This window comes from Peromyscus leucopus, chromosome 7, assembly GCF_004664715.2.
Source record: "Peromyscus leucopus breed LL Stock chromosome 7, UCI_PerLeu_2.1, whole genome shotgun sequence".
NCBI classification, from domain to species: Eukaryota; Metazoa; Chordata; class Mammalia; order Rodentia; family Cricetidae; genus Peromyscus; species Peromyscus leucopus.
Window position 1 is genome coordinate 13,694,174 of NC_051069.1, and position 22,590 is coordinate 13,716,763.

The 22,590-nt window shown below is 43.3% G+C and overlaps 1 protein-coding gene across 2 annotated transcripts in view; it reads right to left on the bottom strand.

Annotated features, from left to right (window-relative positions):
• Positions 1–22,069, bottom strand: part of Adpgk (ADP dependent glucokinase) — a 28,339-nt gene extending 6,270 nt beyond the window's left edge. For both annotated transcript variants that reach the window (XM_028892524.2, XM_028892523.2), the window contains exons 1-3: positions 21,769–22,069; positions 15,386–15,611; positions 6,881–6,943 (exon numbers count right to left, since the gene is read on the bottom strand). In XM_028892524.2, coding sequence (XP_028748357.1) covers positions 6,881–6,943; positions 15,386–15,611; positions 21,769–22,001 — 522 coding nt within the window. In that variant the 5' untranslated portion in view covers positions 22,002–22,069. The remainder of the gene's footprint in view (positions 1–6,880; positions 6,944–15,385; positions 15,612–21,768) is intronic.
• Positions 22,070–22,590: the final 521 nt, after the last annotated feature.

The following is a 22,590-nucleotide window of genomic DNA, read 5'->3' on the forward strand; positions in this document are numbered from 1 at the left end:
AAGTCCTAGTTATTCAGTATCTATACAACTTCTGTGGCTCACACTCGGTTACAGAATGAATGTGTCTTCCTCAAGTTCAGACACTGAAGGCCTAACACCAATGTGATGATGTTGGAGACAGACCTAAATGAGAATGAAGATTAAATAATGTCTTAGTCAGACAGAACTAGGAGAAAAAGATCTGTACGCCCCCCACCCAAGGTTAAACTGGAACACAGCTGGCCATCCACAAGTCAGCAAAAGGGCCCTTAACACCTCCATGAGACCTTCATTTTGGACCTTTGAGCCTCCAAAATTAAGAAAGTAAATTTCTGTTTTAACACAGTTTATACACAAACCCTATATTCTCAGGGGTGAGGTGTTGTTTCTCTTTTCCTGAGATGTTATAGGTTAGCTATGTAGCCCAGTCTGGCCTCAAACTCACCCTTTGCTTGCCTTAGCTTCCTAGGTGATTGGAATGGCAAGAGTGCATTACTGTGCAAAGCTCCTAATTGTCTGTCTGTCTGTCTATCTATTTATGGCAAGAGTGCATTACTGTGCAAAGCTCCTAATTGTCTATCTATTTATGGCAAGAGTGGATTACTGTGTAAAGTTCCTAATAGTCTTTTTTTTTTTTTTAATTTATTTATTTATTATGTATACAGTGTTCTGTCTGCACGTCTGCCTGCAGGCCAGAAGAGGGCACCAAATCTGATTACGGATAGTTGTAAGCCACCATGTGGTTGCTGGGAATTGAACTCGGGACCTCTGGAAGAACAGCCAGTGCTCTTAACTGCTGAGCCATCTTTCCAGCCCCCCAAATAGTCAGTCAGTCCTTCCTTCCTTCCTTCCTTCCTTCCTTCCTTCCTTCCTTCCTTCCTTCCTTCCTTCCTTCCTTCCTTCCTTCCTTCTTCTGTCTGTCTATCTATCTATGGCAAGAGTGCATTACTGTGTGAAGATTACTGTGTGAAGCTCCTAATTGTTTGTTTTTTCAAGACAGGGTTTTTCTGTGTGGCTTTGGAGCCTGTCCTGGAACTCGCTCTGTAGCCCAGGCTGGCCTCGAATTCAAGAGATTCACCTGCCTCTGCCTCCCGAGTGCTGGGATTAAAGGCACAGGCCACCACTGCCCGGCTCCTAAAAGTCTTTTAAAAACTCCTTTCGTATTCTGTGTAGGCAGATAGACATGGAATGTCTGCTCAAAGCTGCCAGATAGTAAATACTTGTTTGGAATTTTTACACAGTATAGGAAAAGAGGGCTACTTCTTTTCACCAGATTGCAATGACCAGTGACTTCACCTGTGAGATCACACACTCCCTAGCCTTAGCTGTTACATGACCACACAGCCTTTCAAGCTTAGAGGGTATGCTCTACAACTTTTCCAGACCCTTTTTCTTCACCCTCAACCTGGACTCCCTCTGGCTGTTACCTCTAGAATCCCTTCCTAGCTCAGCTGAACTGCACAGTCTAGTGCACAGTTTCTGCCACACCCCTCCCCCAGGCTAACAGACTCAAAACATGGAGGATTTGGGTGGGGGTGGGGGTGGGGAGAAATCCCTCATTTGGGTTCAGATGGATGCCCCTACTCACATACTTCAAAGCCATCTTCATTGGCATGCAAGCTCCCTCTTTGTGTACTGCTTTGTACACAGACTCTTTGGCTTCGGGGTAAAATGCCTCTCCCTGCCTGCTCTCCACCACTTTGACATGAGCCTCTTGTCAGTTCTGAACATTCTTGGTCCTGCCACTTTATTTCCTTCCCCCAGTTCTAACCTGGAGTTTTACTTCTGAGATAGTAGGAGCCACATGCCTACAACAACAAAAGCTAGGTCCAACATAGGAAATGACGGTTCCAAAGCACTTGGACGTTAGGTAAAGGACAGTGATCCGTATGAAGCACGAATGAACCTGTTGAGCCCTAGAAATATATTTTACCATGAAAAGGCTTCCAGATGTTCAAAATCTGAAAGAATTTATGATTCACTAGCAGACCCGCATCAAAGGAAATGTTATTAATAAAAGGAAGTCCTCCAGGCGGAACAGCAACAAGAGGAGGTGGAAACATAGATCAAGAACAGGAACAAAGAGAAACGGAAATGCTAACTCTAGAGGCCTAGCTGCTTCAAAGATAAAGACACAGACAACATAGCGGAAGATTTACAACACATGTAACACAGGTATGGCAGAAACAATAAGTCCTGAGATGGCTCAGTGGGTACAAGAGCACTTGCCACCCAGCCTGATGACCTGAGTCTGATCCAGGGGTCTATATGGTGGAAGGAGAGAACTGACTTCCATAGTTTGTCCCCTGACCTCCATAAGCATCCATATGTATGCTTTAGCACATTCACATCCACACACAAACACAAATGAATATATATATATATACATATATATATACATATATATATATGAATGTATAAACTGGGCATGGTGGTACACGACTTTAATCTCAGCCTTCCAGAGGCAGAGGCAGGTGCATCTCTTGAATTCAAGACAAGCCTGGTCTACACAATGAGTTCCAGACCAGCCAGGGGTACACAGTGAGACCCTATCTCCAAATAAAGAAACAAAATATAAATAAATAAAATGTAAAAAAAAAAAAAAACAAACCCTATTTTTTAAAAAGAGGTAATTACTAAAATCTAGTGTATTTAAAATCCTTCGGCAGTCTATAAAACTTAGCATTAGAGGGGAAAGAACATTTTAGCATTTTAAACTTATAAGACATGTGTGTTAGCACATGGGTGTGCAGTTTAAGATGTAGTTACTCTGGAGAAGAGAGAACTCCCAGGCTGCCTCTGAGACTGATGGAACACTCAAGTCTCAGCAGAAGAGGCAAGCCCAGCCCCGGCTCTTGCAACTATAAGAAAGGTTGTAGTCTTAGTGCCTGGCTTCTAGGTTGGACTAAGTCACAGGGTCTGGAACTTGAGCCACTTCCCAGAAGCTGTAAGTCAGAGATCCCCATTGTGGAGAGATTTGAAGGCTCTTTCAGGCCCCTGCTCTCATCATGCTGTGCATGACAGCTATCTCTCCTAAGGTGGCCTCTCTCTACTTCCGGCCCATCTCCTATAAAGGCTTCTGAAGGTGATCTTGTTTCAGCTCCTTTCCAGGAAACTGTCATTGGTTTTTTTTTTTTCTAATTGTTTCTAACAACACACGGCTGTGATAAATTGTAAAATGCTGTTTTCCAGGGATGACACTGTTTTGTTCTCTTGAACTTTCAGTAGCTGTGATCACCTATACAAACATTAAGCCTATTAACGCCTTTATTGGGGAAGAGAGACTTATTAGGCTATAATCGCACAAGGTTCTGTTCTCTCTGTCTCCAAGAGGTAGTTTACTAGGAGGGGTGTGTGTGTGTGTGTGTGTGTGTGTGTGTGTGTGTGTGTGTGTGTGTGTTTCACCCGAGTGTTTCCTCAGTGGTGTATCAGCTCCATGTTCCTATAAATAATGCCTCACCCATACCCTTAAAAGCAAGACTAATGAAACTCACTGATTCTGTAAGTTAGATTTGAGTGGATGCCTTACTTTGGTCTGCTGTTGGAGCCTTATTTGAGGTGAAGATACTTGTTTGTTTCCCTGGGAAAGGTTCATATAATGTGATAAAGATTTTCAATGTAAGGCTTCCATAGGCACTACACATATGTGACGTACAGACATACATGCAAGCAAAGCACCTATACACATTTAAAAAAAAAAAGGTTGTTCAATATAGACCTTAAAGCAACCGCTGAAATATCAAAACCAAAAATCATAAACCAAAAATCATAACCAAGTCAAAGAAGATAAAATTAAATGGAACAGAATACAGAAAAAAAGTAAAAGAAATGATTAAAAGGTAGGACAAACAGAAACAAATGGTTAAGGTGTCAGATTTAAATCTAACCCACCATGCCGATAACAACATTAAATGCAGATGATTTAATACCTCACTGTCTTAGTCACTGTTCCACTGCTTAGAGGAGACACCAAGACCAAGGTAACTCTTACAAAGTATTTAACTGGTGGCTTGCTTACAGTTTTAGAGTTAGTTCATCGTCATCATCATGGCAGAAAGCAGACAGGCATAGTGCTAGAGCATGTAGAGCTGAGAGCTTTATATCCTGATCTGCAGGCAGCAGACAGAGAGACTGGACCTGATGGGCTTTTGAAATTTCAAAGCCGACTCCCAGTGACACTTCCTCCAACAAGACCACAATTGTTCCAACAAGGCCACACCTCCTAATCCTTCCCAAACAGTTCCACTTCCTGGTGACTAAGCATTTGCATATATGAGCCTATGGGGGCCATTTCCTTCATACCACCATACCTACCTAAAGGTAGAGATTATGACCTGGATAGATAAGCAAGTCCCACTATACACTATCTACAAGAAACACACATTAATTATGAATATGCAAATAGGCTATAAGCACAGGATGGAAAGAGATACATATACCATACTAACTGAGCATAGGCTGGAGAACAGGCAGTGGTGACTCTGGCTGGCTCAGTGCAGCTTTGAGAATTGAGCATCATTACCAGAGTCAACAGTAGATGATGGTCAAAGCTTGGTTGAAGAGGAAATAGAACAAGACAGGAAGTGGCAGAGGGCATGGATATCTCTACTTGTTCCAAAGATCTTAGAGACAGACAGAACAGCCCAGAAAAGAACATTTCATAGTCCTTTGCATTCTTCCAATGGCCACTCACTAATGGCCCTGGATTAAAAAAAATAAATAAACCTAGCTTACCCAACAGTAGCGATAAGTAGCAGGATGGAGAAAGATTTTTCCTGCTGGGTTTGTCACCAGGAAGGCCAACAGAATGGGATTAAAACTCACATTAGTGAGAGAAAGACATGCAGAAAACCCTCAAGTATTCAGAAACCAATCAACATAGTCCACCAATGGGTTATTAAAGGTCACATCTTAAGAAATCACAGATTTCCCATACTGAAACCTTCCCATGTTGAAAACCCTAGGCCCAGGACACGGTGGATTCTACAAACATTTAGGAAGGTATATAATATATAATATATATAGGTATATAATAAATACCCAAACTCATAGAGATCCTATGCATGCACACGTCTCTCTTAAAGGCACTGCCCCTCTTCTGCCATCTGACTTCACTTCCACTGCTGCACTGCCCTGGCCTTTTCTAGACTCCCCAGGTCCACTTCTAAGGAACAGAGCACAGGTCTTAGACTTAGCTGGGATCAACTCATAGGTCTACTGAACACTAGGCAAGGCAATGAGCTGTTTGGACTCCTGTGCACCTCACTTTCCTGTCTCCAAGGGGGAGAATAAAAGGAGGACTTCCCTAACAGGCACTGTGAGGATAACATGAGTGAGTGTATATGTGTGTGAATGTGTGTGTGTGTGTGTGTGTGTGTGTGTGTGTGTGTGTGTGTATAGCACTTTGAACAGTGCCTGGGTAAGTTAGCTCTTACCACTATCTCTGGAAAACCTAGATCTTAATTTCTGCTAGTTCTCAGGTAATACCTGGTCCATACTGGGATGCATTTGGACATGTCAAACTGAATTCCTGAGAGAGCAGTATAGGAAGGTAGTCACTCTACAGTGTAGCATTTGAATGTAGCTCTGTCTGCTATTTTCTGGCTTTGGTAACCCTGGATACTCTACTTAGCCTCTTGGGACTTAATTACGAAAATCATAAAACTATTAGACTGGTATAAGGACAGAGCAAGTGCCATGTCTTTTCTCCTCTCAAGGCCAGGTCTGTTTATTATAATGTCTTCCAATCAGACTGGCCCTAGGCCAGCTTCTCCAGGGACAGAACAAACCCTGGCCTCAGGAAATAGCATCTGAGTAAGTAGTTTTCTTCTGCAATGAGTGGAAGGGGAGGCCAGGTGGAGGTTATTGCTATTATACTGAAATCACCTTCATTAAGTCTGTTTACCGTTTTAGTTTGGGATAGATACAATTGGAAGCTCTAATCCAAAACAGTACAACAGCAACTGCTTCCATGTTGGCTTTTCCCCTTACATCTATCCCACTACCTACTCAGATTTTACTTTATACATATCACATGCAAATAATTAATATTTATTTGTTTGGGAGATTTTTTTTTTTAAAGATTTATTTATTATGTATACAGTGCAGAACACCAGAAGAGGGCACCAGATCTCATCTCATTACAGATGGTTGTGAGCCACCATGTGGTTGCTGGGAATTGAACTCAGGACCTCTGGAAGAGCAGCCAGTGCTCTTAACCTCTGAGCCATCTTGCCAGCCCCGGGAGATTTTTTTTGAGGCAGAGTTTTGTTATGTACTCCAACCTGGCCCAGAACTTGTGATTTTTCTGGGATTACAGATGTGTACCACCACACCTGGCTATAAGGGTCATTTGAAAGTCTACTTACATCAAAAGGTTTAAGACTTGAAGACACACCTCTACTTACTTGCCTCTGTCTCTGGAATCACCACACCTGACAGCTCCCATGTTTTAGCACTTGGATCCAGGCTCACCAATACAGCCCACTCCATTTTCTCTTATCACTCATATTAATCTCCTACCTCGGCCTGACTCCAGAGTTCATGTGCTGTTAGCCACTACATGTTCATCGGAACATGGGCTCTTAGAAGGAATCGGAGTCCCCATCTGTATTCGTGTGAATGTCTCTAGGCCTCCCATTTCCTTATGTAGAAATCAAGAAGAACAGTCCCATCAACAGCAGTATTAACCAGCCATACAGGACTGTTGAAGAATCAATCTACACATGGTAAATACCCAAAGAGCATTAGTTACCAACATCATCCCCTAACACAATATTGCTTTCTAACCAGATGCCCAGGTAGACCCACAGGCTGAATTGAGGAATCAAGACCCACTCTTGCTCTTAACACTGAGGAAACACTAGCTGAAAGACACGTTTTAATTGGAATTGTGACCTACCTTTAAGTCTGTGTTGGTGGCAAACCTCTGTCCAATTAACGCTGCATTTCCTCCTACGTAGTGCTGTAAGACAGTTCAAAGCTATGAGCATTTAAACAAGTAACCCAAGCTTAGTCATTTAAAAAACATTTTATATTTGTTTTTATTTTACGTTTATGGATGTCTTCCCTGTGTCTATGTCTGTTTACCATGTTTGCAGTACTTGAGGGGGCCAGAAGAGGACACTGGATGCCCTGGAACTGTGAGCCTCCATGTGGTCCTGGGAATTGTACCTGGTCCTCTGGAAGAGGAGTCAGTGCTCTTAACCACTGAGCTATCTTCCCAGCTCCCACCAACATATTTTGATTTTTCTTTTTTTTCCTGGCTTTCTGAGACAGAGTTTTACATAGACCAGACTAGCCTAAGGTCACTATGTAGCTGAGGCTGGCCCTGAACTTCTGATCCTTCTGTCTCTACTTCCTATGGGCTAGGACCACAGGTGTTTACCACTAGGCTAGCTGCACCAAGCTTGGAGGTGCCTTGACAACAAAGGGCACAAATGAGGTTAATAAAACAGAAACAAAGCCAGGCATGGCCATGCCTGTGGAGCACTCTGGAGGCAGAAGCTGGCTTATCTCTGTGAGTTTAAGGACAGCCTGGTCTATAAAGCAAGTTCCAGGATAGCTAGAGCTACATAGACAGACACTGTTTCAAAGCAAAACAAACAAACAGACAAAAAATAATAAGGAAAGGTGGAGAGAATAAATATGAAAATTAGTATGCTGATATATAAAGACAATCTTTATATGATGACCACACCCTAGCTTTATGCCACATGACAGACTTGAATGACATGGCAGAACTGAAGAAGTAGGAAAGAAAATTGAGTCATTTACAAAAGTTATACAGGGCCCAAAAGAAACCTTCACTGATTTCTTACAAAGACTGATTTCAGCTGTAAATAGAATGATACCAAATTCAGAAGCAAGAGAAATAACTGAATCTCTGGCTTTTGAAAATGCTAATGCACAATGCAAATGGGCAATTAGGCCATTAAAGGCAAGATCAGTACCCTTGGAGGAATGGATCCAAAATACAATAAATACTGAATCTCATGATCATGATGATGCTTGGATAGGAGAGGTAATTTCCACAGGTTTGAAGAAAAATAGCAATGTCAAATGTTTTAATTGTGTAAACAAGGTCACCTAAGAAGGGACTGTAGGCCGGGCGGTGGTGGTGGTGGTGGTGGTGGTGGTGGTGGTGGTGGTGGTGGTGGTGGTGGTGGTGGTGGTGCATGCCTTTAATCCCAGCACTTGGGAGGAGGAGCCAGACGGATCTCTGTAAGTTTGAGGCCAGCCTGGACTACCAAGTGAGTTCCAGGAAAGGCGTAAAGCTACACAAAGAAACCCTGTCTCAAAAACCAAAAAAAAAAAAAAAAAAAAAGAAGGGACTGTAAACAGGGTGTTCCTAGAAACAATGTCTTTTCAAGGAATAATCCCAACAGGATGCTCCTCCCTTCTGGATTATGCAGAAGGTGTGACAAAGGCAGATATTGGACTAACAAATGTAGATCAACAAGAGACAGTCAAGGTAATTCCTTGCCTTTGCTGTAGGGAAACTCCCTGAAGGGCTCTCCCGGCCCACAGGTCAAATTCGGTTCAGTCCTTTCCTGTCACCAGGGAAGAAACTCCTTCCCAGAGCAATTGAAGAACCTAATACCTATCGTAAGAAACCATATTGCTCTGGAATGATAGAACAGCTTCATAAAATAAAACAAAAATTTAAGAAAAAACCACAAATCCAAATTGATAAAGATTAGAAAAGGGAAACTCCCCAAAGTTAGGATTAGGGAAGGGTTTTGTTTTTGTCTTCTAGGAGAATGAAGGCATCCAGCTAAGGAATCTGAAGACCACTGGACAAATTAGACATTTGAAAAAGGACAAATCATCCAGAAAACTTGTCCTAAAAAAAAAGATTTTCTGCAGTGAACCATGACAATGCCTAATTGTAATCTTTGAAGTCTCCAAAAGATGATAAGACCCCCACAACGACGACAATTCCATCAGGACAATGATAATGTCAGCAAGCTGACAAATACCACCCAAAGATCGGCTTTGGACTACAAACTGCTCAGGACAATTTCAAGGTGGCTAGCTGAGATGATCCAGCTTCAGACTATCTAGCCAGGACTTGAGATAAGAACTGCACTTTCCCATTATGCAGAGACTAGACAACAAATGATACAGCTACCTCTCCCAGGACTTGACAATTAACCCAAAATTTTTCTTTTCGGGATCCCCTAAAGATGCCTTCACCCCTAGACAGCAGGAAGTAATTTTAAGAACATGACACCCACATTCCCAAGAGGTGGGGTGGGTGTTTTTTAGTTTTTCAATGGGATATGGATAATTGTCATTGTTTAGGATATATATATATATTGTTTGGTTATAAGTTGTTAATTGATAATAGTCAGGAAAAAAAGCTAAACAAAGGAGATTAGATTTAGGGCTCTTGTTTGAAAAAAAGAAAAAGAAAAAAAAGAGGATATAGATATTATAAGATTAAAAAGTAGATTATTGAATCTACTCTAAAAAGAAAAAGGGGAGGATGTGGTGATATACTGAATACCCTAATAAACTTGCCTGAGGATTAGAGGACAAAGCCAGCCACTAGATTAGACATTAAGGTCAGGCAGTGGTGGCACACACCTTTAACCCCAGCACTTGAGATCTCATGCCTTTGCTTGGGAAGCACATACACCTTTAATCCCAGGAAGTAATATGGCAAGGCAGAGAAAGGTATATAAGGTGTGAGGAAACAGAAACTCACTCTCTTTAGGTTGAGGATTTTGTGGAGGTAAGAACTAGTGGCTGGCTGTTCTGCTTCTCTGATCTTTCAGCTTTCACCCTGAAACTGACTCTGGGTTTTTTACTAAAAGATTATCTAAAGCCAGGCAGTGGTGGTGGTGGTGGTGGTGGTGGTGGTGGTGGTGGTGGTGGTGGTGGTGCACGCCTTTAATCCTAGCACTCAGGAGGCAGAACCAGGCGGATCTCTGTGAGTTCGAGGCCAGCATGGTCTACAGAGTGAGATCCAGGCACCAAAACTACACAGAGAAAACCTGTCTCGAAAAACCAAAAAAAAAAAAAAAAAAAAAAAAAGACCATCTAAGATTCAAACAACAAAAGGATATAGATATGATAAAAAGGTAGATTATTGAATCTACTTACTACATTAGATTGGGCTTTTGTATCAGTATTCAAATTTTGTATACTGATACATATTTGAGATTAATTTTGTTAAAATATACTGTACATATATTTCTATTCTTGTTCAAGGTTTGTACCTATACAGTTCATTTAACAATGTAATGCAAATTGCTAGTGCTTGAAAGCTATTATTACCAACTAATTAATACATAAAGAAATGCAAGTTAGTAGTTAGTCATTACAAAAACTTGTAGTCATATTAGGTATGTTTCCAAGGTCAAACAGATATATATTTTAGATAGACAGGTCATCTTCAAACACTTCAGAGATCTACAGAATATAGCATTTAAGATATTTTAGTAACAGATTTTTCCTTCCTTCCTCCCTCCCTCCCCCCCCCCTTTGACTATGAGACCTGTCTGTTCTTGGCAGCACCAACCTACTTCAGAGAAGATGATGGGCATTGAAGAAAACTTCATATGGAGTTTACTTTCTTTGTGGCAAAAATTAGCCACTGGGCAAGAAAGTGCCCTTGCTTCAACTGCTGATGGTATGCTGTCTGAAATGGACAAGCAGGACACAAAACAAAGACTGCCGAACCTTGCCAAGACAAAGTAGGAAGGCCCTTCAGAAAATCCTGCTTCACAGATAAGTCTGTCAGATATGCTAAGCCTATCAGCTGAAAATGGATGCCTCAACGTTGCAGAGGAACCTTGGGTGACTGTTCAGGCAGCCAGCTGTTTCTGTCATTTCTCATATTTTTTGGAAGTCGCTTTTTTGCACTTCCTGCTTACTCAGTAAATATTATTTTCTTCTTGGGTCTCTGGAGGAGTTGAAGATTAGATAGTTATAGTTTTCTTTGTTAACAAATTCAGAAAAGAAACTCACTGAAGATGTGTAAAGTGTATAAGTTTGAAATATATCAGAAGCTAGTTTTTGGTTGGGAATACAAGTTAGGATAGAAAATGGAGTATTTTCTCTGAATTTGTCAAATGTTCATGAACTAGACATTGTTAATGTAATTCTTGACTGTATATATTGTATATACTTATTTTCTTATTGTATATAATTTTTCTTATATTAGTTATAACCTTCTTTTATTATTTTAGACAAAAAAGGGGAAATGTGGTGATATATTGTGTAACCTAATAAAATTTGCCTGAAGATCAGAGAACAGAACAAGCCACTGGATTAAACATAGATGCCAAGCAGTGGTGGAACACACCTTTAATTCTAGCACTCTTGAGAGGCAGAGATCCGTCTGGATCTCTGTGAGTTCAAAGCCACCCTAGATTACATGAAATTGACTCTAAGAGAGATACAAAGCCAGGCAGTGGTGGCACACACCTTTAATCCCAGCCCTTGAGATCTCATGCCTTTGCTTGGGAAGCACACGTCTTTAATCCCAGCACTAAGAAGGAAGTGATGTAGCTAGGTGGAGAAAGGTATATTAAGGGGTGAGGAGACAGGAACTAAAGGCTTTCGGCTGGAGGTGCTTTCGGCTGAGGAAGCACCTTTCTGCCGAGGCCCTTTCAGCTAGAGAGCCTTTTTAGGCTGGGGAGTCCTCGAGGTGAGACATGACAGTGGCTTGTTCCTTTGTCTCTCTGATCTTTTAGCATTTACCCCAATATCTGGCTCTGGGGTTTTTATTAAAAAGACCTATTAGTATTTGTGTTACAGTTGTTTGAACTAGATCAAATTTGGCCCTGAGCTTCTAGGCAGCTAAAACAGACAAAAGAAAACACAGAAGTATGACTGTACCTTTCCCACATGCTATGGCTCCTTAAAGGAGCATATGACTATGTCATTCTCCTAAATATTGTTCAATACACGAACATATTCCTTTCTCAGTGTTGAAGCCTAGGGCCTGTGAATGCTAGGCAAATGCTTTCAGCTGCATCCTCAGTCCTAAAATGTAGCGGGGCTTTTTTTTTTTTTTTTTTTTTTTTGTCATTTAATTTGTTTTTTCCTCTGCCTCTTGAGTGCTGGGATTAGGAGTATGCATCATCACACTGGGCTCTAAAATGTAACTTTTTTTTGTGAGGTGTTTTGGGGTGGAGAAGTGGGTGACACAGTGTTTTGCTATGTAGCTTAGGGTAGCTTTGAGCTCATAGCAATCCTCCTATATCAGTCCATCAAAGTGCTGAGATTACAGGCATGAACCAACATGCTTAGTTTAAAATGTAACTTAAAAAATATCTTGTATTTTACCTAATTCAATGTCCATAATACAGGTAAGCTTTGTTTTGCTTGGTACCATTATGCATGCATAAATTCCAGTTAGGACCATTTAATTAAATAACACTAGTTTCTCCAACAACACAGCTTAAATTTCAGCTTCTGTAAGTGTAACTGCATAAATACAAACTTTGATCCTAGACTTTTCAGTTTACAAATTACCCCATCAAGGACAGATGTGCATTATGAATAATTAATCCCACCATCTCTCTGTATTCTATACATCTGTTACTCGCTTTAGGAACAGACAGCAAAGAATATAGTAGCTGTGCTGCCTGTTTCCCAGTGTCAAACCCACGGGAGATTTGCTACAAGGAAAGATCTGAAGGAGGAGATGCCAGCAAAGAGGGAAGTGTAATAAAGGACAAAAGTGATACTGTGGGAAATGGACACAGGTGTGACTAGGAACAGCATCACTGAGGAATGTTGACATTGACACTGTTCATGAGGGCTTAAGTGGGGTGTACAGAGCCTTTCTTGATTTCAGTTCATGATCTCTCTTCTACCCCTATCTTGTAAGGGTGAAAGGTAGCTCTCTCCAAGTCAGCCTTCCTCTGGGTCCCTGGCCTTTGGCTAGGACACCCTGCCATTGTCTCTGCTCCCCTTTCCTCGCTGACATCTCAGCCTCCCAAATAGTCATCCCTAGACAGGGTTAGGGATCTCTTACCACCTAACTTGAATAGCCCCTAATATAGCTCCAACTCTTAGGTGATAGACATCTGGAACACAACAAGCTCCTTCAGGGCAGGGATCACCTTCTCAGGATAGGGGCTAAGTAAGTGTCCGCTGCTAAGTTGGGAGAGAGGGTGGAAGCAGCACACTGATGTGTTGGGAACTACAATGACCACTCTGGTAGTAAACCCTCACTGGTAAAGTCCCTCACATAGGACAACTCCTGTTCCCTCCACACTGCAGCTTTCACCTAGAAAGCAGACAATTCCAGCTGGTACTCCATGTTGCTAAGCATGGATCTGGGTGCCTTGGAAACCCAAATGACAGCCAGTACAGTTGCTGCTCTATTCTGAAGGCTAAGAACTTGAGAAGTGCTTCCTGAGCAACACTCCACCTTCTTTGTCCTTAACCCATGCAGAGGCAGAGATTAAACAATGACTCTAGATGCTGGCCGCCACTCTCACCCCACACTTTAGGTCAATCAATCCATGTTTGGGCAGGACAGGATAGCTTTCTTTTCTTTTCTTTCTTTTTTTGTTTTTTTGTTTTTCGAGACAGGTTTCTCTGTGTAGTTTTGGTGCCTGTCCTGGATCTCGCTCTGTAGACCAGGCCGCCACCACTGCCTGGCAGGGATAGCTTTCCACATAAAATGTAGAACTATCTGTGATATGTAGCTCAAATTTGGTCTACATGTCAGATTTAATGTTTTACTTAACTACAATGGATAGAAGAATTCACTTAATGCTTGGAAAATGTTAAGATGTCTACAAAACAGACCCAGAGTTTCCATAGGATGGCTTATCTGTTAATTATTAGGTCACCAACCTTACAGCTGATGGTAATTTGAAAAGGTACCAATTTGAGGTATTAGTAGAAAGTAAGCAAGACAATTTTATAATGTTTAGGAATAGTTTGGACCATCGAAAAGCAAAATTAAGTTCCTGTAGGATTCCTGCTCACCCCGCCTCCCCCAATCAAAGCAGAAGAGGACATTAAGTCAACTGATTTAAATACCAGCATCATAAGGACTAGTGAATGGAGACTTAGCACACCACCACTAAGATCCTCTTCTGAGAGAGGACTTCTGCTACTGAGCTTGGCTGTCAAGATGGACATGACAACTCCTTGTCTCCTTTAGAAACTTGGCTGGCTAATACCTGGCTCTAATGTTTGAGATAGACACTTTAAAAGACAAAAGAAATTTAAATCTCAAAGGCATCAAAATCAAACCGGTCACCAAGGTTTGCCTGGGATTGGCACCAATTAAAAATGTATTAACAACTTCCTTAGCTAGAATTCAGACTCATACTTATGTAAGACCTTTCTTTTACATAAAAGGAAGGACCTACATAAGGAGGAGGAATTACCTGGGGCCTAGGAGTGCTGGGAGAAGAGAAATCAGAACCGAAACTCATCCCCAGAATGCGTTGAGGGCAGGCATGCCGGTGAGACAGGAAGAGCCAAGGTTGTGTCTTCAATCTAGTACTGACTCTTCTACCACATGCTGTGCTTCTACCATGCAGGGTCCAGAGTTTTGTTTATAATTACAGGTGAGCTGGGAGAACACTCAAGTTTCTTTGTCTCTAGTATGTTTTACTCTATAAACAAGTGGCTCTCAAAAAGGTCCTCAACCCAATAGTGTCAACCAAGAAGCTTACTAAAAAAGTAAACTCTAGGTTTCTGCAGACTGAACAGGAACTCAGAACAGCAGTGGCAATTTCTTTTAACAGCCCCACCTGCTTTCTACCTCCCCACAGAGATTCTGACACATGCTCCAGCCTGAGAACTACCAATGTAGGCCAGCAGATTTTTAACAGCATGATTTTGCCACCCTCCTCTTCCCCACAGCAAACACAGGAGCATGTCTGAGATATTTTGGCCATCACAAGTGGGGAATAGGGATTTGCACTCAGCGGGCTGATGTGGGAGGCTACTAACAATTCTAGAACACATAGGACAGCCCTTCTCCCAGAGCATTAGCTACTCTAAAATGTCAGTAGCTACTCTTGGAACGCCCTGATCTAGACAAACAAAACAAAGGTGAAGACATGCCCAGCTCCCCTCCCCACAGGGATTTAGATAGAGATCTCTGTGGGTTTAGCTCTTTTTTCTCCTTCTTAGCAAGAACTCAGCCATATTGAGATTACTGCAAACTATATCTACAAAATTATAACCTGAGGGGGGAGGGATGGAAACGGGGCTGGGATATAAAATAAATAATAAATTTATTTAAAAAATAAATAGCGGCATTAATGACATACCCAACACAAAATTTTACAAAAAGAACACCACCACAGCATTGGACCACCATCTTGGTGTACAATGAAAGAGAAAGCTGCTTCTAAGAGCTGTAAAAATGCTCCCCCCACCCTTAACACAGCTTGTAGCACCAGTGAGTGGGGCAGACCTGGGCTCCTGGGAACTTGGATGCAGTCTGGGCGATGTCAGAGAAGGTTTCCTTATCACTGAAGAAGCGCTCAGCAGCGGCTCCCTTCCCCATGAAGTAGACAAAGGCTTCCTCCAGATCACTTCTTGAGTGCAGAACAGCATGATCTCTTTCGCTCCCAGGACTGAGACCAAGGGCCTGCAAAAGCTTCACGCCAGAGATCACCACGTCCACACAAGCATTGACTCTGGAAGGATGGAGAAGATGAAGGAAGCTGAGGCATGGGGCAGCAACTCTGCATTTAGTTACTAGAGAGACCAGCTTTGGAGAACGGCATTCATAGGGCAAACAGCTGGCACAGGTCTGACTCCAGGGCAGTGAAGCAAACATCACTATCTGAAGAATGACTTTATCTGGACATACATGCTGGAACTCTTCTTAAGAGTCGGGCAAACTTTTACTGCCAGCTACAAACCGAGAAGACAGGTACTCAGCACTCAGAACAACATCATGGTAACAAAAATGCATTTTATGAAAAGATGCTGGTAGAGCTATACTATCTGGATGCAAGTCACTTTAATTTCTGAATCTCAGTTTCCTTGCCTATAAAATGGCAACAATACAAGTTAACTTACAGTAAAGATTTAATAAATTAATGTATGTTTTAAGGTGCAAAAAAAATTACTGTCAAAAGGCAGCTGTCAGACACTTTCCTCCAAAGACAAGAGAGGACATTGGGCAGAATGCACTAACCATCAAATACTCTGAGCTAAAGCTGCATCTCAGAACTAAGTATGGCTTGGAAGACTTGGGCATGCCTGTGGCCTTAGAGCAGCTCAGTACCTGGCAGGTGTTCACAGAAGTGGTCCATGCACTTCAAAGGGCTGGTGACAAACCAGTGCAGCATCACCTGGTTGGTTGTACAAAATTATAAAGCCTCACCAACTTAGTATGACCTTGTTTCAGAATAAAAACCACCAGGTATGCTGGCTTATGCCTGTAATTCCAGGATTTAGGAAGCTGAGACAGGATTGCTATGAGTTCCAGGACAGCCTAGATAAGTCTACAGTGTAAAACCCTCATCAAAAACAAATAAAAAAAATCCCTAAAAATAACAGAAAAATGTTACTGATCATCTACTTCTGGGCAGATGCCAAACTAATTACTCTCTGTGTACTTGCCACATCCTTTCGCCTGTTCATCTCTCCTCTGAACTAATAGCATGCTTCAACATCAACATGCACATTGCCTGAGCTTCACTCTGCAGAGGAAATTAAGGCAAAGGAACTAACAAATTATGCTCACTTGACAGGAGGGCAGATTTCAAAACGTATAAAGAGTTGTGTGATATGGAGAAAACAAAAACAGGGAGCAAACAAGACAAAGACACCAAGTGTCTATCTGAAGAGGGCCAGAGAAGGAAGTCCAAGCCTAGCTTCCTGGTCTCTGAGCGGAGTCAGGGGTGGGAGCAGAGTTCTTCGCCCTAAGCTGAAGCACCTCAAAGGTAAGGACAGTATTTCTTATCACTTCCCACCATTGACTCCTCTGTAAAATGTTTCAAGTTCCTTTTAGCTTTAACATTCTCTGCCTCGGATATTAAAAGAACTAATCACAATCACAGGATATCTAGCTGAAGAGAATCAAGGGCTCAGGGAGCTATGCCCTGGATGGTGCCTCTTTCTGAGGCACCAACGTCAGGACAGGCATCTTCAGATAAGGAACACCAAGTCAGAAAGGGCTATGAGATCAGTTATTAGTCATTTGGGCTCCAGCCCAGAAAGGCTACAGTAGAGATTAACTAACATTCCAAAAGCCACAGACGGGAGCCAGCTTAATTTAAAGCTAGAATCCTGATAGTGAGTTCCTTACAGGGGGCACAGGCAGGCAAAGGTCAAACCTTGTCTTAGGACACAACGTGAGTGGAGAGTTTAGAGGGAGCAAAGCTCAGGGCAAAGGAAGACTTGGGTGAATGTGAGGTCCAGTTCAGAGCAGGGGAGTCACATTTCTAGAAAGTCAAGGTGGGCTCCACTTAGGCACTGACATCTCAAAAGCAAGCAGCCCCAGGCCTCAACAAACTCCTAACCCCAGCCTCATTCTCAGAAGCCGCTGCATCTGAAATCCCACAAGAAGATACATTCTCTTCTCCTGAAGTCTAGCTTAACTTTCTTCACCAGGGGCTCCTTTCTGTCTCTTACTACGGTAACACTTGGGCCTGAATATGAAAGCAGAAGTGGAAAAGACAAGCCTTACACTGCACTTCCAACACCCGATGGCTGTGTGTGTGTGTGACTGTGGGGAACCAGTATTTCTAAGACGGCTTATCATTGTGACGATCTAACACTTAGAACCACCTGCTTCATAAAGTGCTGTACCTGGTATGAAGGGCCTTCTTTCTTTAACTGCCTATCTACCCTGCTACCCAGCATCTCCAATCTCACCCTCCCATATCAGTGCCAAGCAACAGTTTGGGTTCTTCCCTCTCTTCACCAGAGCCCTACAATGGCCTCTTTACCAGTGTCAGGGTCTCCAGACAACTTGCCTTATGGATCACACTAAACTGTGTGTTTTGAGTGAGAAATGAATCAATGTGTCAAACTACAACCCACCCCCAGCCCAAAATGAAATTTTAGTATATTTGCTCCTCCCACCCCATGCCCTACCTTTACACTTAAACATCTCTGGGTAAGAAATAATGTTAGTGGGTTTGTGCTGGCTACAAAAAGGTGCTGAGCAGTTAGAACAGGTTAAAACAGTTGCTCAAAAATCTATTTTTTCCATTCCCATCATATATTTTCAACGAGGAACTTTAGCGGCATTTGCCTGTTTATAAACCTTTACTGCTCTTCTCCATTACTAACTCTGAATTAAAAGACCTTCCGAGATTTCCTTCTCTGCATTCTCAAGTCTTGCTACTGTAGTCCAGGACCGCCCCAAACACACCATCGTTCCGCCTCAGCTCCCAGGGCTGGAATTACAGGCATCCAGCACCACAACTGATGCTGCCTCATTTCTTTACCATGGACTTTTGCCAAACTATTAACTTTCCCACACTCAGTTCTTGTTTAGATGTATCTGTTCCCTTGTCTTGACCTGAAGAAATCTTTTTGTCCCTCTAGATCTATCATACAAGGTACTATGGAATATATTTTCTATGATGGTCTCAACAAGATGTCCCATGCACACAGTTTTGTTACTATGTAATTTTGATATTCTTCCCACCAAGGAGTGAGCCATGCCGCCTTCCCTTAATACCAGGTAGACTAGATTTTGGGAAATCTGATCCCACAGTTAAATCATGAGACATTAAGCCATCTGCCAGATCCTCTTCAGACATTCTCCTAGCCTAGCCTCCCTGCTGTGAGAATCTGAACAGCTAGAAGCCACCTCCTGTGGTGTCCAGCCTTGATCAATCTTAACAATACCTCTAGTCCCAACCATCATCCTACGGTAGCTGTAGAAGACCCCAAATGGTAGAACTGCTCAGTTGAACCCCATCATACCTTAGAATAACAAAAGATTATGAAATGTGGCTGTTTCAAGTTACTAAGTTTTGACATGATTCATTACTACATAACAATAGAAAATGGAACATCATCTTGGAACTTTTTCTACTATACCATCCTGGGAGGAACTAGCAATTCTTTGGACTAGCTGGACTGCCTTATTCTTATTAGTAGCGGAACACAGCACCTTTCATAACTGTTATGGACAATAGTACCCCCCCACCTCACCTCAAAGTCCTATGTGGGAACCTTATGGTGGTTTGAATGAGAATGGACCCCACTGGCTCATGTATTTGAACACTTGGTCCCCAGCTGGTCAAACTGCTTGGGAAGCATGAGGAGATGTGGCCTTGCTGGAAGAGGTGTGTCACTGGGGGTGGGGGGTCAGTTCTCTCTCTGCCTTCTACTTTTGAATAAGGATATAAACTCTTAGCTACTACTCCAGCATCATGCCTGCCTGCTGCCATGTTCCCTGTCATGATGGTTACGGACTCATCCTCTGACTATAAGGCTCCAATAAACTCCTAGGTAAGTTGCTTTCATTGTGGTGTTCTGTTACGGCAACAGAGAAGTAACTGAGACAAACCCCAATTCCCAGTGGAACTGTATTTGGACTTAGGGCCTTATGGGAAGCAATTAGGTTAAATGGGTGCCAGAGGTGGCCTCTAATCCAACAGGAATGGTTTCCTAGAAGAGGAAGAGACGTCACTCTGGACTATGCCATAAGTCATGTGAGAACATGGCCAGCTGCAAGGTAACTAGCATCCCTAGAAATCAACTTCTCTAGAAACCACTCCAGAACCTTGATTTGGGACTATCAGACTTCAGAGCCACAAAAAAGTTTCTGTTGCTTTAAGCAACTAGTCTGAATTATTCTGTTCTAGCAGCCCAAGCAGTACACTAATGAATCTGCTTCCAACAAATGCAGCAGATGTACACACTCAGAACCCAGCACACAGCTCAAAGAAAGACCATCAAGAATCTGAAGAGAGAGCAGAGTCTGGTGGCACACACCTTTAATCCCAGCACTTGGGAGGCAGAGGTAGGTAGCGAGATCTCTGGGAGTTCGAGGCCAGCCTGGTCTACAGAGTGAGTTCCAGGACAGCCAGGGATACACAGAGAAATCCTGAAAAACAAATAAAAAATAATCTGATAAGTTCAGGCATGATGATGCATGCCTTTAATGCCAGCACTCAGGAGGCAGAAGCAGGGGGATCTCTGAGTTTGTGGCCAGCCTGGGATACAGAGTGAGTTCCAGGACAGTCTGGGCTAAAAGAAAAACCCTGTCTTGAAGAAAAATAAATTTAAAAAATTAATAAAATAAAACCTAAAAAAAAAAAAAGAAAGAAAGAAAGAAAGAAAAGAGGAAACAAAATCAGATGAGGAGGGCTGGAGAAGGCTCAGCAGTTAAGAACACAGGCTATTCTTCCAGAGGACAGAGTTCAATTCCTAGCACCAGTTTGGGCAACTCACAACCATGTGTAACTCGGCTCCAGGGGATCCAATACTCTTTTCTGGTCTCCAGGGGGACCTGAACTCACACCTACTCCCACACATATACATTTAAAAAATTTTAAAATTTTAAAATAAGACTCTGATAAAGAAAGCTAGAGAGATGGTTCAATGGTTAAGAGCAGGGTCCTCTTGCAGAAGACCCAGGTTCGAGACCCAGCACCCATGTGGCAGCTCACAATTGTTCATAACTCCAGTCCCAGGGGATCAGGGGCTCTTAGAAGGCACTGCATGGACAAACAAGCTGACAAACCGTTCATACATGTAGAAGAAAAAAAGAATCAGATAAAGGGGTGGGTGAAGAGACTTGGAAAGAGGTAAGAAATACACAGTAAAAAAACAGTTAAGTGTTTGGATACAAAACTAACTAGTTAACATGTGAGTACTTTCAAAAGCTAACATAATATTGGGTAAATAACATGATTATTTCATTGATTCAGGTCAACTGTGCTTTATTTTACTACACTTAGCCACAACATTTGCACAAAATAGGAGGGTACCTGACAGGCTTGTTTTTTGTACAGGTCTCTTGTGCATGTAACACCAGCACAGGAGGCTGGAGGAGCAGGCAGATCTAAGTTTGAGGCTCACTCCTGATCTACTTAAGTTCCAGACCAGCCAAGGAGGCCCTTGTTCAAAAAGAAACAAAAACTCAACAAATCCAACCTAAAGAAAAACGTTAAAAAATAATAATAATAAACTTGCTGTTGTATGGCACCCTTGACATGACAAGAAAGCCGAATTGGGAGAGGGGCTAAGGTTAGTGTAAAAAAAAAATAATAATTACATTTCGGTGAGTTTTTACAAAGAAAGGAGGTACTGTGATTTGGGAGACCCTTAAAAATGTAGCAGGTCACTCAGTATGGGGAAGTAGCCTCAAGGAGGGCGTGCTAAACGTGAACGGCTGAGAGCAGATAATGAAACCTCAACAAAAAATGCTGAATTTGAAAACGAGCAGTTTTAGTACAGTGGTCTTCAGACGAGATGACGTAAAGAAATAAAGTCAATAGCTAGAGACAGAAGACATTCAGCTTCAAGTTCAGACTAGGAAGAGTGCTAGAATAGGAATCTGTGACCGCCAGAGAACAGTTGGCCGAGGAGAAGGGCTGGAAGTCAGGACAATGAAGTAACCTCAAAAAATACAGGTGACAGGCTAAGTTAGATTCCTAAGAGGCTATCAGGGATGGTTCCACACGGAAAAGAGAAGAGCAGGGCCAGCCGAGAGGGAAAATTGTGCTGAGTGTCCCTGCAGCGATGACGAAAGGCTCGTCTCACACGTCCGACACTTTCGCCAAGAGGGCAACGCGGACACCAGGGCGTCCCGGGCAGACCCCGGAGCGCGCGCACTTCCCGGGGAGGCCCAGAGCCGCAGGCCCCGCAGGCACTCACCCCACAGCCACGCGGCGCCAGCGCCGGGCGGGCTGCACGATGAGGGCATCCCAGGCGGCCGCCAGCCGGCCCTCGGGGGACAGAGGTCCCGCGGGCACCGGCGCGGGCCCCAGCCGCAGCGAGCTCCAGAGAGAGCGCAGCGCCGAGCTCGGCAGCTCCGGCTCCAGCAGGAATACGCAGCCCACGGCCAGAGCCAGGAAACCAGCGCACGCAGAGCCGCGCCACAACGCCATGTGCACACTCCGCCGCGCTGGTGGCGACAGGCTCCTCTCTCGGCTCGCGCCTCCTCCCAGCTGGGCGCGTGATGACGTAGACACGCGTTGGCGTCACACCCGCGCGCCACAGGCTCCTCCCCGCTACGGGCGGAGCTGCGGGTGAACTGTAGCCCCAACTGTGGGTGGAACTGGGCTGGGGGCGGTGCTCTGGGCGGAGCCATGGCTGGCCTCTGGGCGGGGCAGTGGGCGGAGCGACAACGGCGCGGGTCTTGGGGAGTCTGTATGTTCATGTCCTGACGCTGGGTGGCGCTGTTGTGCGGTCCCGATTCTGGATGAACAAAGACGGGAGTGTGGCCCTAATCCTGCATGTCTTCCTGAAGCTCACCTGTAGCCTGAGATAGAGTCAGGGGAATACGTTTGCTTCCCTAGTAAAATGAGACAGGCAGATAATGAAGCGGGCAAAACTCGCAATTATGTAAGAGTCAGTCGGTTTTCCGGTGACACAAGCTGAGACTGAAGTGAGCCCCTAGAGATCTTGTTCAATCTAGAGATCAGATTTAACACTCAGACCCCTAACATAACCCTTTCGGGGTGTTGTTCCTTTTAA